Source organism: Rhinatrema bivittatum, chromosome 7 (genome assembly GCF_901001135.1).
Source record: "Rhinatrema bivittatum chromosome 7, aRhiBiv1.1, whole genome shotgun sequence".
Taxonomy (NCBI): Eukaryota; Metazoa; Chordata; class Amphibia; order Gymnophiona; family Rhinatrematidae; genus Rhinatrema; species Rhinatrema bivittatum.
Window position 1 is genome coordinate 288,060,051 of NC_042621.1, and position 16,624 is coordinate 288,076,674.

Below are 16,624 nucleotides of genomic sequence, written 5' to 3' on the forward strand. Positions count from 1 at the left end.
ATACATAAAATGAACTGGTGACTTGTTCTTAATGGTTGTAAATAGAATGAACTTCAGATGACTTACACAATTTTTTTCAGGTATCAAAAAATTTCAGTGAGGTCTTCCAGAAACTGGTGCCTGGCGGCAAAGCTACATTGGTGATGAAGAAAGGCGACATTGAGGGAAGTCAGTCTCAGGATGAGGGAGAAGGCAGCACGGAAAGCGAGAGGGGGTCTGGATCACAGAGTAGCGTACCCTCTGTGGACCAGTTCACTGGAGTTGGAATTAGGGTAAAGGACATTGCTCTTCTAATTGGGTTTCGCTCTTAGTATAAAGTGGCAGGGGATCATCTTTTCTGTGCCAACATGAATCCTGACAACAAAAGAGCTTCCAGCACACAATTAAAACTCCCCTTTCACATTAATTAGAGTAACGGTAATGCTTATACTTCCTACTGTATTTTGGCCTGTTTTACTTGGAAGATGGATTTTCTACATGTTGAACCTGTTTACTACTTCTACAGTAGATTTATTCATCCTTCACTGATGCAAGACCACCAAACAGTGCTCTTGGTTCCCACAAGCTAATTACACCGTCGCTTATCATCGTGCCTCGTAATAAGTTAATTATGTAGCAACTGGTAGATGCTAATGTATTCATTGTCCTCCCTATTTCCCTAGGTGTCCTTTACCGGAAAGCAGGGTGAAATGAGGGAAATGCAGCAGCTATCAGGGGGACAGAAGTCTTTGGTGGCTCTTGCTCTTATTTTTGCTATCCAGAAATGTGACCCAGCTCCCTTTTACCTGTTCGATGAAATTGACCAGGCCCTGGATGCCCAACACAGAAAGGCTGTTTCAGGTAGACTTTGTGCATGTGTGTTGTCTCTATTTTCCAGGGATAAGATTTTAAAATGGGATTGATGAGCACAGGTTGAATACACTTTCTGCCAAGGAATTAATATTGTATGTGTTGGAAATGTGCATGTTTATCTTCTCTAGATTTAGCATGTTTGCTAAACATACACATTTTATAAAGTGATAAAATGCGGGCTTAATAAATCTTACGTAGAACCTGTATTTCAGCAGTCATTGATTACAGGTCAGTATATGAAAAGGGATAGCTGAGTGAAGAACTGTTCATCTCTGAGCTTTTGCCCTTGCTATGGGTAGGAAACATTTGAACACTGTAAACTTAAATAGCAATGCTGGCCCAGTGGATTAAATGGCAAGTGCTGTGCACTGCCACATGAAAATCCCTGGTTTGATCTCCAAGTTGGGTCCTCTACTCCCGGATCAGTTTGGGGATGCTGCAGAGGCAGCATTCACAGTCGTTGCTTAAGGGCGGCACCTACTGGCCGTATCCAGGGCCAATGATTGTGGGTTCCAGAAGGATCCCTGCTGCATGCCCCCCCCCCCCCCCCACCCAGCCCAGGACCATCATTTTAATGACCAGACTAGGTATGTTGGGGTAGGGGGATATAGAACGGGAAAAAACCCGAGTAATTGCAAATGAAAGCGTATAGCACCAGATCCCAGTCTCGATTCTGATTGAGCTGAAAGTACAAAGGAGCAGAGGAAAACTACAGGGACAAAAAAAAAATGTAACTAGCAGCACATTTTAGATAATTCAATTGAAAGATAATCCCCAAGTTTGTTTATTAATTTTTTTTTTTTTACTGATGTGATATTAGTGATACTTTCCAACTTAGTCACTCTCATTGTTAGTAATCTAATTATCGGGTGGATACAGTAAGGCCGCGTTAGAAAGAGTGCGGCAGTGCCGGGCGCACCCTCGTTCCCCGCACGCACAGTCCTGCTCACATACCGCTCGATACTCTATTTAAATTGCTTGCAAATGCAAGCCGCATATGCAAAGCGTTAGGGGAAGCGTTAGGCCCGCGCAACCCATTTTACTGTATAGGCGCTTAATAAAGCGCCTATACAGTATCCTGGGTGCGCTGGTACCTGTCATTTCAAATGTCATTTGAAATGACAGGCACCAGGAAGTGGATCCCAACTTTAACCCAGGAAAACCTAAAAACCGAAAATCCCCTCCTCCCGAAGCAGCTCGACATGTGCCAACTTACCTTTTGTTGCTTTTCAGCCCCTTCCCTTCTCTGCCGCCCTCTGGAGGGGGCAGCCGGCGGCGAAAGCGGCTCGCAGCGTTCCTCCCCTCCGGGCAGGTCCCGGTTCTCCTGGCTCGGCAACAGCTAGGGCTCCATCCGGCTTGCAGCTTTCCTCCCCCCGCGCAGGTCTTGGTTCTCCTGGCTCGGCAACAGCTATGGCTCCATCCGGCTTGCAGCGTTCCTCTCTCCCCCCCCCCCCCCCCCCCGCAGGTCCCGGTTCTCCTGGCTCGGCAACAGCTAGGGCTCCATCCGGCTTGCAGCGTTCCTCTCCCCCCCCGCAGGTCCCGGTTCTCCTGACTCTGCGTGAAGTGCCCTCTCCGGCACGAGCGAAGCGAAGCCTTCTTTCGTTAATTGTGCCGGCCCAGCGTTGCAGGGTGTGTGGAAGCCATCTGCTTGAAGGCATCTCTACTTACTCCTATACTATGTATGAGGCAACCAAGAAGACATTCATTTCGGCGGCGGCAGCCATTCCCATGTGGGTCTCTGTTTTGGCAGGAAGTGACACTATTTTGCCTTCCCTGCGCGGCGCGGCTTTTCAAGGTGAAAGGCCTATAGAGGAGCCTACTGGCTCTCGATCCTTGCTCCAGAGGGGGGGAAGAGCTTCAGATTCTGGTAAGGCGCCTGAGCTTCTGCAAGTTCTGCAGCAAGGTAGGTTGGAAGCTACGGAGAGGCTCTGACACCCCGGCGATCCTCTTCCTGCTGCATCACATTTTTTGACGCCTTGTATATAAAAATACCATGTTAAATATTTTTACTGCTCACCCTCACCCCCTACTCTGTTTTACAACCTATTCCTCCCCTTTCTGTGACATTCCAGTATAATGTTGAGATGTAATTTTCCATTTTTCTTTCCTACCACTGTGTTTTATGCTATCTGTTCCTTGTAAACCGATGTGATGTGCAAACGAACGACAGTATAAAAAAGCCATAAATAAATAAAATCTGCTTCCTCTCACAGCGATTTCCCTCCGTCCCCCTCTAAGCACCCCAGATTGTTTTGAGAGGTCCTGGACCAAGATGAGAGGTCTGATTCTCCCCTGGGTTCTTTGAAAGATTTGGGGACGATATGGAGGCTGATAGCTTAGAGCAGGAGTGAGCAAAGGTTTTGAGTCATGGCCCCCCCCCCCCCCTTCCATTCATGCAATTGGTTGGGGCCCCCCAAGATGGATTACTATCTATATATATATTTTTTATATAAAATACACACACATACATACATGTAGGGTATTCACCAGGCAGCCACACTGCCAATCAGTGGCTCAAAGCCCACATTTGGTTTCTCTCCAAATTGCTCATACATACACACACAGACACAGAGAGAGACACCCCACACCCAGACACAGACAGAAACAGGTACCATACCCAGACAGAGAGAGACACTCCACACTAAGACTGAAAGAGAGCCAATAGACACTCAGACAGACACAGAAAGACACACATCCCACAGAGAAAGAGACACCTCACACCCAGACACAAAGATAGTCACATCATACTTATGAACACAGGCAGACATGCCACATCCAGACACAATGAAACATAGAAACATAGAAATGACGGCAGAAGAAGACCAAATGGCCCATCCAGTCTGCCCAGCAAGCTTTCACACTTTTTTTATTTTTTTTTCTCTCACATACTTATCTGTTTCTCTTGGCTCTTAGTAACCTTTTTTATTCTATTTCCCTTCCACCCCCGCCATTAATGTAGAGAGCAGTGTTGGAACTGCATCTAAGTGAAGTAGCTTAATTAGTTAGGGGTATTGACCACCACAATAAGCAAGCTACACCCATGCTTATCTGTTTATCCAGACTATGTAATTCAGTCCTTGTTGGTTGTTGCCTGAATATAGATCCACCTTTCTTCATTCCCCCCTGCCGTTGAAGCAGAGAGCCATGCTGGCTATGCATTGAAAGTGAAGTATCAGTCTTGCTTCCCTGCCGTTGAAGCAGAGGGCTACGCTGGATATTTATTTATTTATTTATTTATAGGTTTTTATATACCGACAACCGTTTGCACATCGTATCGGTTTACAGATAACTTAAAACTTTTTGACAGTGTCATTATATAGAACTTTTGGCACTGCCATTACATAGAACAGTAAACTCTGCATACAAGAGATAAACATCAACAAAAGGAAACTGGGTAACTATTTACAGGGAACGACGGTTCCTCAACCGGGAGCAGATGAGGGAAAAATTAACAAGAGCACATTGTAAAGGTAATACATGGAAAGCACTGTAAACAATTCAGGAGGTCATCAGGGAGAAGGTTATTGAGAGAAAAAGTCAGCAGGAGCACATTGTAAAGGGTGATACAGGGAATGCATTATACATGCATGAAGTGTCAAACTTTCTCCCCTGCCGTTGAAGCAGAGAGCTATGCTGGATATGCATTGAAAGTGAAGTATCAGGCTTATTTGGTTTGGGGTAGTAACTGCCGTAACAAGCAAGCTACTCCCCACTTTTTTGTGAATGCAAATCCTTTTTTCCACATTTCCTCATTGCCGCTGAAGCTTAGAGCAATGTTGGAGTCGCATTAACCGTGTGTATGTTTATTGAATAAGGGTATTATCACCAGGTAGTAGCCGTCGTTCCTGTGAGCCACCCACTCTTCATTCACATCCTCTAAACTTTATGGATCCACAGTGTTTATCCCACGTCCCTTTGAAGTCCTTTACAGTTTTGGTTTTCACCACTTCCTCCGGAAGGTCATTCCAGGCATCCACCACCCTCTCCGTGAAGAAATACTTCCTGACCTTGAGAAAGTAGTCCACACTCGGCTCACCGATCATCTAGATGAAAACAACATCCTCCTACCTGCTCAATTCGGTTTCAGAAAACAACTCAACACTGAAACCCTTCTTCTTGCAATGAATGACTTCATACTCAAAGGTTTTGAAAAAGGCCAAAGTTTCCTTTTAATCCTGCTCGACCTATCAGCAGCCTTTGATACAGTAAACCACTCAATCTTGATTAACCTTCTATCTGAAATCGGAGCTAACAAATCAACTCTTCAGTGGTTCTCCTCGTACCTATCACAAAGATCCTACCAAGTACTACATAATGATTCCTTCTAAAAAAAAATCAACCTAAACACCGGAGTTCCCCAAGGATCCGCTCTATCAGCAACGCTCTTTAACATCTACCTGCTCCCATTATGCCACTTCCTTTCAAATTTGAATCTAACACACTTCATCTATGCTGATGATATTCAAATACTAATCCCTATAAAAAAAATCTGTAGAAGAAACATACAAATTAACATCCAGTTACCTAAACAAAATAAAGGAAATACTAGCCAGCCTAAAACTCATTCTCAACTTCGACAAGACTGAATTAATACTTCTAGACAGAAAGAACAACTCCCCTCAAATACCACCCCTTAACCTCATGAACCAAAACACAATTATTTCTCCAATCAATTCTGCCAGCAACCTCGGAGTAATTATTAACAAAGAACTCTCTTTCAAAAATCATATCTCAACTAAAATCAAAGACTGTTATCACAAACTACTTACACTCCATCATCTAAAACCTTTTTTGTCCAACAACGACTTCAGATCAGTACTTCAATTACTAATTTTCTCCAACATAGACTACTACAACTCTCTCCTACTCAATTTACCTCTAAACACCATTCGCCCACTACAGATCCTGCAGAATGCAGCTGCAAGAATCCTCACAGGATCAAAAAAGCATGACCACATCACTCCAACACTCATTGCACTTCACTGGCTACCAATTAGATACAGGATTGAATACAAAGTCCTATCCATTTTACATAAAATTATATACGAAAAACAAGAAAATTGGCTAAGTCCCTATATACAACTACATCAAGAAGAAACCTTAAGTTAGCAAATAAGGGACTCCTAAAAACACCACCAACGCACTCAAATCAACTCACCTCAACCCAAAATAGAGCAATCTCCCTTGGTAGCCCAAAACTTTGGAACTCACTACCAACTGAGCTTAGAACTCAAGAAAACCTAAAAACCTTCAAAAAAGATCTAACAACTTGGTTGTTCAACAAAGCATACCAACTCACCAATGAACAACAAAATTACTTCACATTCCAATCCTCCTTCAAGAAATAAAATTAATCACATCTATGTTTCTATAAATTTTCTGTAACATTACACATGTTATAACCTTTGCTTAACAACAGTTTGTATCTTGAAACCCTGTTTACCCCCTCATCCCTGTAACCTTATATTTTGTAAACCGTTATGTTGGCGTTATTTTGACGATTCCGAATGATGGTATATAAAACTCGTTAAATAAATAAAGATTTGACAGTGTAGCCATTTTTTTTCTTCCTTGATTGGGCAGCAAATGTGTTCCCCTTCAGGCCTGTTCAAGCACGCCCTGAAGGCCTGCCCCCCAATTTGCTCACTCCTGACTTAGAGGACTCTGGAGGAAGATGAATTGTCTTCGGAAGAGAAAGATTCCTAAATTGTTTGGCTGTTTAGGAAGGTGGAATAGTCTTCCCTTATTTATCAAGTTGTTTCTTCCCTTTGGATGTTTTATTCCTAGGTGAAGGAAGTGTCTAACAGGGATCCTATCCTTGAGGGGGTTAAAGACTACTAGAATCTTCCCTCTTCATCGAGCCTTAAGATACATAAGAAACATAAGAAAATGCCATACTGGGTCAGACCAAGGGTCCATCAAGCCCAGCATCCTGTTTCCAACAGTGGCCAATCCAGGCCATAAGAACCTGGCAAGTACCCAAACACTAAGTCTATTCCATGTCTTGTCTGAATGGGAGATTCCAGAAGGGGAACTCAGGGTGGGGGAGGCAAGACTTTAAACAGGCTTGTACCCTTTACCTGTGAACATAAGAAATTGCCATACTGGGTCAGTCCAAGGGTCCATCAAGCCCCCACCATCCTGTTTCCAATAGTGGCCAATCCAGGCTACAAGTACTTGGCAAGTACCCAAACACTAAGTAGATCCCATGCTACTGCTGCCAGCAATACAGCTATTCCTCAAGTCAACTTGATCAATAGCAGTCAATAGACCTCTCCTCCAAGAACCTATCCAAATCTTTTTTTTAAACCCAGCTACACTAGCTGCACTAACCACATCCTCTGGCAACAAATTCCAGAGCTTAATTGTGTGTTGAGTGAAAAAGAATTTTCTCCGATTAGTTTTAAATGTGCTACTTGCTAATTTCATAGAGTGCCTCTAGTCCTTCTATTATCCGAAAGAGTAAATAACCAATTTACATCTACCTGTTCTAGACCTCTCATGATTTTAAAGACCTCTATCATATCCCCCCTTAGCCGTCTCTTCTCCAAGGAGCAATCTTATTCCATCCTAATCCGTAGAATATCTACGGGCTCACTTCAACACCAGGGATGGCAGTGTTTTCCTGATGCAGAAGAGAATTGCCAAGATTTTGGTACAAATTAACTTTGTTCTCTTAAGTGCCCACAGGGGTTACCTGTAGCTCCTAGATTCTGTGATGGCAAGATTTGAAATGGTTCCATGGGCAAGATCTCACATGCGTTCTCTTCAGCGGTTGCTCCTCTCCCATTGATCCCCTGATAATGAAGGCAACTGTTCTGCCTAATTGAACAAGATTTTGGTTTCCAGAGCCACTGACACAGAGTGCCTGCTTGTTTGTTTACATATGTAACTGCTGTGGCATTGTCCAAGAGACACCCAGACTGCTGCTCCTTTCAACAACTGCAGAAAATGAATCTCAGCCATTCTGATGTCTCACCCCTAACCTATTTGTCCACTAGGTTGCCTCTTCTGGGGATCAGAGTCCTTGAGTCACATGACCAGAGCAATAGTTACCCAAGCCCACTAGACTTGTATCTGATGAGTCCACATCCAATTGAGCGATTCCAGGGGCATTCCTGTGGACAGATTCTGAAACATCATCTACCACAACAGGGTCTCCTTCACAGAGGGTAAAAGGGGTAGCCTATTGCTCCGGTCACTCATTCCTGACAATCCTAGTTGCAAACCTACTGAGAAGGGCTTTAAAGTCTGTGTTGGAAGATGCTACACCTCTTCTTAGATAGGTGAACCCCATCTGTACTCAGCAGTCCTTGAAACATCATACCATGGTCCAGGAAGCTGAAATGCTCTGGTCGACACCATCTATGCAGCCATTTATTCATCTCCAGAATGTGAGCTTCCCTGTTTGGGCTTTTATCCTTGATTGAGAGGATGGAGAAGAATACTACCTGTGCACCTATCTGTTTCACCCTTTTTCCCAGATCCATGAAGTCACTTTTATTGTAACTTTCGCTTCTTCTTGGTTATGTTAATGTTATTTCCCCTATGTTCCATGTAAACCGATATGATATGATCTGTATCATGAATGTCGGTATAGAAAAGCACTAAAATAAATAAATCTGTGTGGTACCTAGTAGTATTCATGCCAACATGGATGAGCAGCATTGGATAGCAGTCAGTAGGCTTGAAGACTTTTGGCATTCTCTCCATAATGTCTTGGATTTTGGCATCTGGCAGGCAGCACAGTTCCAGGGACATGTTTGGTTGGCAGATGGATGCCACCTTGCCCCTCAGATACGAGTCACCAACCATCATCCGCCTCCTAGGTGCAATGGTTGTTGAGTGCATGGCTTTGGCATTTGCTTGCTTGGGTTCCCCTCATCTTCTGATAGTTTCTCTTTCTCACTGGTTCTTCAGCTCAAGGGAAATCAAAGTCATTTGTAGGGTCTAGTAGTTGTAATAATCTGGGTCCAGCTGTCATCAGATGGTACAGTTTCACCTTCCCCTTTGCTTCAGTTAGGCTTCTTCATGGGTGGAGGCATCAGCAATGTCTCCAGAAGATATTGTCAGGTGGTTACTTGGTCATCTTTACATTCATTCATTAAGCTTTAGAGAGTGGATGTTCAGACTAACATGGATGCGGTTTTTGGAGCTAACATTCTGAAGGCAGACCTGTCTCGCTCCCACCCTCGTTAGGAGGCACTTTGGTAGTCCCCACATATCTGGAATGGTGTAGCAGGAGGATAAAGAAGGAGAAATGTATTCTTGCCTGTTGATTTCCTTTCCTTAAATCCCTTTACACTAGTCCAGGACCCGCCTAGTATATCTAGGGGCTGTGGTTGATGCTGTTTTCAGTATAAAGTCTTTGAATGTTGCAGAATCCTTTGTGCCACGAATACTTACCTCTCTGGAGGGATCCAAGGCTTGTCATTTGGCCTTTCAACCTCCTTTATTCTTTATGCACTGTGTGTTTTTGTTGAGGGAAGTTTGGTTTGAAAGTTTTCCTAGCACAAGTAGAATGGTAGTCTTCACATGTGGGTGACATCGTCAGATGGAATCTGGCACGAAAAACTCTTGTCAAAGTTTCTAGAAACTTTGGCTGGCACACTGAGCATGACACTATCCCTGCGTCCATGTGGGGTCTCTCTTCAGTCCTTTCTTTTCCGCGGAGGTGGAGCTTGTGCTTTTTGTCAGGTAAACATTATTAAAAGTGAGGGTTTTTTTGGATTTTTTTCGCACTGGGTTTTTTCCTGGTCAGTGAGCCTTTTCGTTTTTCCCAAGTCCACTGGTTGTCATGCTCTTGCGGTTCCGGGTGCACCTTATGGCCACCTCTGGCTTTCATCGATGTCCCTAACTGATCCACGTGAGGTGTGTATCCTCTGCCTGGGGTCGTCGCACGATGTCGGCTGCGAATTTTGTGCCCAGATGACTCCAAAGAGCCGCCCGGCCAGGTTGGACAAAATGGAAAGGTGTTTGGTTTGGGCAAATCTGAGGCCTCTACTCTGGCATCGGCACCATCAACACCCAAGAACAGAAGGGAACCGATCGCGCGATCCCTCGGTCACCACCACTCCCCTGAAGCCCTCAGGACAAGGGGTTCCGGGGGTCTCCTCCAAGTCCCAGACTTCAGGATAGTCTTCCTCATCCTCGGCGCAGCAGAAAGACCGGGCTGAGCACCATGGGAGATCCCGCAAGCACTGGCACCAGTTCCCATCTGAGTGCGGGACCAGGTACATGCGGACCATGGCGCTATTCCGGTGCCGGACATCAACTCTCCTCGGGGCCCCGAGGAGGAGTTGGGCCCAACCATCCCCTCTCAGCCTGCCCTCTCATCAGAGGCTTTTGAAGCGGAGTTGGAACGTTGGATGCGCCTGGCGGTGGATCATGCTTTGCACGAACACGAGAAAGAGAGCGCTGCACATGCTGGATTGTAAGAGGGCCTTAGCCTTCTACCTGGACTGTACAGCAGGCCACAGGCTGCCCACCCAGCTATTTGTCTTGTTTGACCCCCAACAGGCTGGGTAGTACTGTTACTAAGCAGACTGTCCACCTGGCTAGCATACTGTATCTGTTTTGCTACGACCAGGAGGGACTGCAACTGGAGGGTGTAAGGGCCGTGGCGACTTCTGTGGCCCACCTACAATGCAGTTCTGCTGGTGGAGATCTGCAGGGCTGTAACGTGGAGTTCTCTCCACACCTTCACCGCACACTATTGCCTGGACAGGGATGGTTGGTGAGATAGCAGATTTGGCCAATCTGTCCTCAGAAACCTCTTCCTGACATGGGTCCCTGGTTTGAGTTCAGGCTGTCACCACTGTTACCAATAGCACCTCTGTTATTATGCCCGTTGGCACCTGGTTTGATGTCTGTTGGTCCTGCTGGTTTGGGTCCAGCCGGTAGCTAGGGATTCACCCACATGTGAGGACTGCCATCCTGCTTGTCCTATGAGAAAGCAAAGTTGCTTACCTGTAATGGATGTTCTCCTAGGACAGCAAGATGTTAGTCCTCATGAAACCCACCCACCACCCTGTGGAATTGGGTTCTCCTGGTTGGTTTGTTATTTTATTTCTCGTAACTATGTACACGACTGAACAGAGACTCCGCATGGACGCAGGGATAGTGGCTTGCTGGGCATGCTCAGTGTGCCAGCCAAAGTTTCTAGAAACTTTGACAGACATTTTCCGTGCCGTGCCCTGTTGGCTTTGCTAACAATATACTCGTTTTTTTCACTGTGCTGCACTGCTACTAATAACAGTGGTGATGTCACTGGAAAAATTGTGTTCTCTGTCTCCATCAGCTGGCAGGTTGGAATTAAGCCCACACCTGGACTGGGGTAGCAGGATTCAAGGAAAGGGTCTTAACAAATAAGACAATTTTTCTTTTATATTAGTCTCTAGGGTATTCCGATGCTTTTGGTGCCAAAGAATTAGATTTTTTTTCCATTTTGTCCTTGCTGCCTACTTGTACTTGTCCACACTGAGGAGATTATGGTAAAATTGACTTGTATGATTTGTTTGGGAAATTTTCTATTAAATTACTCTTTTTTTTGTTTTGCAGATATGATTATGGAACTAGCATCACATGCCCAATTTATTACAACTACTTTTAGGCCTGAACTGCTTGAATCAGCTGATAAATTTTACGGTGTGAAGTTCAGAAACAAGGTAATCAGTTTAATATATATATATAAAAAATCATTAGCAAGGAGTGTATTAATGTATATTGCAACCTGAATTTTTGATGCCACTGTACAGGAAACAACTCTTAAGCTGACCTCTGTTTTACAGTCTACTTAGAGAATCAGAGGTCTAAGCATTTTCCCCATGGATACAAAATAAGAAAAACCCTTTAGTACATCATCCCCATGAATACAAGAAAATAAAATGTCTGAAATGATGCCACAGATGGTCAAAATATGAATTGTACCCAGGATGTTTGATAATGAACTTTTATCAACCGCACTAACACGTTTTTTCCAGTGAGACTTCACAAAACTTTAATGTGCACAGACGGTGGTTTGTCCTTTGTCACACAGTCAATGCCAGAACCTGGGTTAGAACACAGAGCTAACTTGCTGATTCTCAGTCTTGTGCTCTAACCAACTAAGGAATCATCTACCCCATATACTATGTTCACAGCCCCCGAAAGGAAGGGTATGGCTTACATGTCTGCCATTGCATAGCGGCAACAACTAATGACCAGACTCAAGGTGCACACATTCTGCATCTGGAGGGAGTTGTGTTCTGTGACCCCTGGCTGAGGGCTGTCAGTGCTATGGCTGAGCTGGGGGGGGGGTAATTTCAAGTGAAGGCACGTGACACTATCACCTAGAAGAGCTGGGCTAATTGAGCTGCAAGGCCCAAAGAAGCAAGAAGATACTGCTAGTACTACTGCTTCAGCTTATTTCTATAACATTACTAGACATACACATTGCTGAACAAATACACATAAGAGAGAGACTGAATGCTACATAGAAGGACCTATTCAAGACAAACATATAGGTCACGAAACGGAATTTTCTGAATGTATAGGAGAGGAAAGCACATTCCCGTTGGATACATGGTTAGCTGTGCAATGAAAAGGTTGAATGAGCACAGGTTTCACGTTTTGGCTGTACATTTAGAGCAGAAGTTTGACTTAGCATCTCCTCCTTTTGGGGTGTATCTGGAACATTATTTCCTAACTTGTGGTTCTGCCTCTTTTTATTCAGGTGAGTCACATTGATGTAATTACAGCAGAGCAAGCCAAAGACTTTGTTGAAGATGATACCACTCATGGTTGAATGGGACTCCATTGCCCACATGTTGGGAAGTTGTAAATTGCGATGCTAAATTCATTCATATACCTGGGATTTGTACATTTATACCTTGGATGTTTGGTCAATGCTCAGAATACGTTTTGAACTCATTTTAATTAATAGGATCACAGGCTTTCTTAATTGTGCTTCAGAGAAGGTTGAGCATCTTTTATGTCTTTGTATGCTTTTTTAAGATGTTAATTTACCTTTTTATATTTGTAGTTTGAGAACTTTTATCACTCATATCTTTTTTTTTTTGTAAAGTGTCCAGTTGCTGTTTTAAAACTTTTTGACATGTGCTAGTTGGTTTCTTCCTAATTTTATCATTTATACTGCCTTATGTTTTTTTAAATAGCTTCAATTAAAAGGTTGATTTTATGCTGTACTGATTTGTTGTTTAAGTCAATTATGTGTTTTTGGAATCTCACTCTTATGTAGTAAATTATAGGTCTAAAAACAGCATTAAAGAACATATGCACTATTTAAAAATAGCTAGTTGCAGTTGTAATCTTTGTCTCTTGCTAAATCAGGTTCAGACATTGGTGAGATGTCAATTTTTTTTTATTTTTAATGCACCTTCTTCCTGGAACCAACTTGTGCTATGATGCTTATTGCTATCTTCATGAACATCTGGATTTTCCATGACCTGTAAGCCTCTTTGTTTGAACTGCTGTATTAGGGAGATGGACTCACAGTTCACTTTCAAAATGGATACACTTTTAGTTTTAGTTTTTTGTTTTGTTGCCTATCCCTCCTATCTGGAGCACAATTCTCCATGAATAAGGATGAATATTATTTTTTTCTCTTCCAGTTCAGTCAGAACCAAGGCTGCCATCAGCTTTCATTCGCAACCACTCAGGGATTTTTTTCCCCTATTTTAATAGACCCTTGTCCCACTGTTCCTAATCTGAACCTTGCAGCAACAGTCCTGAGTCCGGGAACAAATTTGCCTGTATCATAGGCTCTAAATCTGGCATCAGGTGTCACCTTTAACGGTGGCCATAACCATCCCCTCTTTCGCTCCCCTGCAGCATCCCCAGCTCCAGCCAACCTGAGGTGCAAATGACCCAATCTGGGAATTGCACTGGGGACTCTCTGTATGACAGCGCACAGCCTTGCTGCTGAGCCATTGGGCTGGCTTAAAGTTAACACTTAAGAAAACCTTCAGAAGAGTCACAGGAGTTTTCAGTTAGGGAAGCATCTACTTATTCCTGTTACCCATAGGTATTGTAGGAACTCCTGTGATGTAAACTCCTGAAAATAATGGGCAATGAACAGTCAGTACTTAGCCTATTTAGGTAACATTTCAGTAATTGAAGGAACAGACATTTTACCCCAGTTTGATGACTTTCAGTGTCTTCCCAGATACCCAACCAGTTGATTCACTTGATTGCACAATGCTGTGAAGGAGGGTTGGAAAAATACCAGTCATGTGGGAACCCAGGTGACTAAAACTTGGCACATGGGTCCTAAAGCTAAGCCTGCAAGGAGCTCTTTCTAGCTGCTCAGGCTCCACCCTGCAGACGTGCATGGAGAGCACCCACACTGCACAGACAGGGTCTGTTCTGGGGAGGGCGTGCACAAATTAGGGCAAGTGCCCTGTGCCAGTACAGCTTCTGGCGTTCTTTCTTAGGCTGATATCAGCAGCCTTTTCTGTCTCCTTCCACCCCTGTGCAATTCTCTTTAGCCTTAAAGAGGAGAGCTGTGCTGCTTCCCTGTGGCTGCCTCTTCTACCAGCTCCATCTGAGGTTGGAACCATGCAGGACCCACTGGCTTTGGGCAGTTCAAACTTCAGACACAGCCAGTGGAGGAGGAGGCAGCCGTGAAGAAGCTCTGTTTTTCTGTAAGCCAGAGGGGATGATTATGCAGGGGAAAGGTAAGAGAGAGGGGGTAGGTAGGGAGAGGAGGAGGAGATTATACTGGGTGGGAGGGTGTCCATACAGACTAAATTGCCCTGGTCCCTGCATCTCCGTGGGTCAGCTTTGTCTCTTAAATTGCAGCAGCGCCTTCCCACTGGGTCTCACAGAGGAGCTGAAGCCCTGGCTCCCAAACTTTTTAGCTGGCACCTAATTTTTTAAAATATCTTTTCAGGCCTGCTCTGATGTGCTCCTAAGTTTGGTCTTTTGCTGCATTTGGAAAAAATGTTTTGATTACTTAGTGATATTCAGTTCAGAAGAGCAAAGCTTCAATGAAAAGGCTAAGAGGAGGACATTCCATTCTGCTTTTTCCTGGAGGAGTGGTTCACTACTTTTGTAATATAAGAAAAAAAACTTTAAAACTAAATAGGGGTGCAAAAATCTCTTAAACCCTACCTACAATCAGCGATTGAACATCAAATAGGTTTTATTGGGTCATGATCTAAAATTAAATTATAAAGATCTTGAAATATACCAAGACTGCTAGAAACTTGTATTTTTAATATAATACAGGATTGTAATCCAGGAAACCCTGCCGAGAGATTAAATACCTGGCATAGGATACATGATTGTGTTTGTAGGTTGTGATTTTTTTCCAGCCTCTCTGATAGTTACGGCATATTATGTACTCTTATCTCTTCTGAGAGATTAATCTACTCTTGATTCCACACACCTTAAATGTCATTACAGCAAGTGCTTGCTGTAGGTTGTGAAACGATCCTTGCCAGGGTTTCAGGAGTCTGGCAAGACAATCACACAGCATTTCAGAGAGTTGATTACAGATGAAGTCATATGCAGATACACTGACCTTGTTTACAAGTACTGTACTCACTAAAGCTGGCAACTCAAGCTTATCGGTGCTTTTAGTAGCTGCTACAAAATTCATGTCCAGTCAAGACAGCAACATTGCATTCTCCACACTTACTAAAGCAGGATGATTTCTTGCCTTAATATCTGGCAATAAATGTATGTTCAGTAAAATAATTTTCATAGGGTTGGGGGGAGACGGAAGCTATCTTTGAATTGTTGATCCTAAGATTCCTTGTTCCTTGTACGTACCCAGATCAGTCCAGACTCCTGGGTTGTGCCTCCCTTCCAGCAGATGGAGACAGAGAAAGTTTTACTGCCACTGCCACTTAACCACACGTGCCACCTGCATTTCCTCAGTATTTCTCTGTCTCCAGCAAATGGTAGATAGGTGCACACCTGCAGTTCTGTAACTGAGACAATTTTACTTTTTTCTTTTTGAGCCTTCCTCCCGGGGATTTATTATTATTTTTAATCCTAAGGGGTTCTCCCTGTCCAGTTGAGGCAGGTGTGCCGGGGGTTGGTGACCCTTGTGTGTGCCTGACCTGTGCGCCCGTGGGGTATAAATTTGGTGGTCCAGATCCCCCCCCCCCCCCACAAGGCTGCTTGGGTGGCTGCAGGCTCTAGGTACCTTTTTTTTTATCTGAGACAGCCTATTTGATTTTTGTTTTCTTATAGGCTCTGTCTCAGTACTGGTAAGTTTAAAAAAAAAAAAAAAGAGAAGCAGCAGTTTTTGCTTCTGGCTGTTAGTGTTTGATTCTGGCTGAGCGGCAGACCCTCCTTTACTTGCATGGCGGTAGGTTGTGTTTTTTTGTTTCCTTTTGCTGCCAGCTGTGTTCCTGGTGTTCACTGGCACCGTGCAGTGATGCACCGGAGATCAGCATGCCGTGCATGCAGCTTGACTCGATCACGGCTCAGCGCATCAGCGAATAAGTATAAAAGTTACTCTTGCTGTGTATTTCCCACTGAACAAACCTTTGCCAACGTGGTACTCAGGATCCTCATGGGTTGTTATTTGTTGTAGTATTTATCATCATGTTTATAAGCTGAACATTATGTGCTGTCTGATATATCTGCCTTTTAAAGGTCCCAGAGTGTCAGATATGTGAACTGGCACAGGGAAATCCTCAGAAAATATCTCCTAGCCTTAGAAAAATGTTTTCAATTAAAACTGAAAGTATCTTTTCCCTTTCCCTTTCCTTTTTTTTTTTAATCATAGCCTGTATGACTTACCTTAGCCAGCTGAAAG

General features: G+C 43.9%; 1 protein-coding gene across 2 annotated transcripts in view; it reads left to right on the forward strand.

Annotated features, from left to right (window-relative positions):
- The window catches only part of SMC3 (structural maintenance of chromosomes 3), a 248,553-nt gene extending 235,410 nt beyond the window's left edge, over nucleotides 1–13,143 (forward strand). For both annotated transcript variants that reach the window (XM_029610355.1, XM_029610356.1), the window contains exons 26-29: nucleotides 81–272; nucleotides 663–840; nucleotides 11,413–11,519; nucleotides 12,566–13,143. In XM_029610355.1, the coding sequence (XP_029466215.1) occupies nucleotides 81–272; nucleotides 663–840; nucleotides 11,413–11,519; nucleotides 12,566–12,637 (549 nt within the window). In that variant the 3' untranslated portion in view covers nucleotides 12,638–13,143. The remainder of the gene's footprint in view (nucleotides 1–80; nucleotides 273–662; nucleotides 841–11,412; nucleotides 11,520–12,565) is intronic.
- The last annotated feature ends 3,481 nt before the right edge of the window (nucleotides 13,144–16,624 follow it).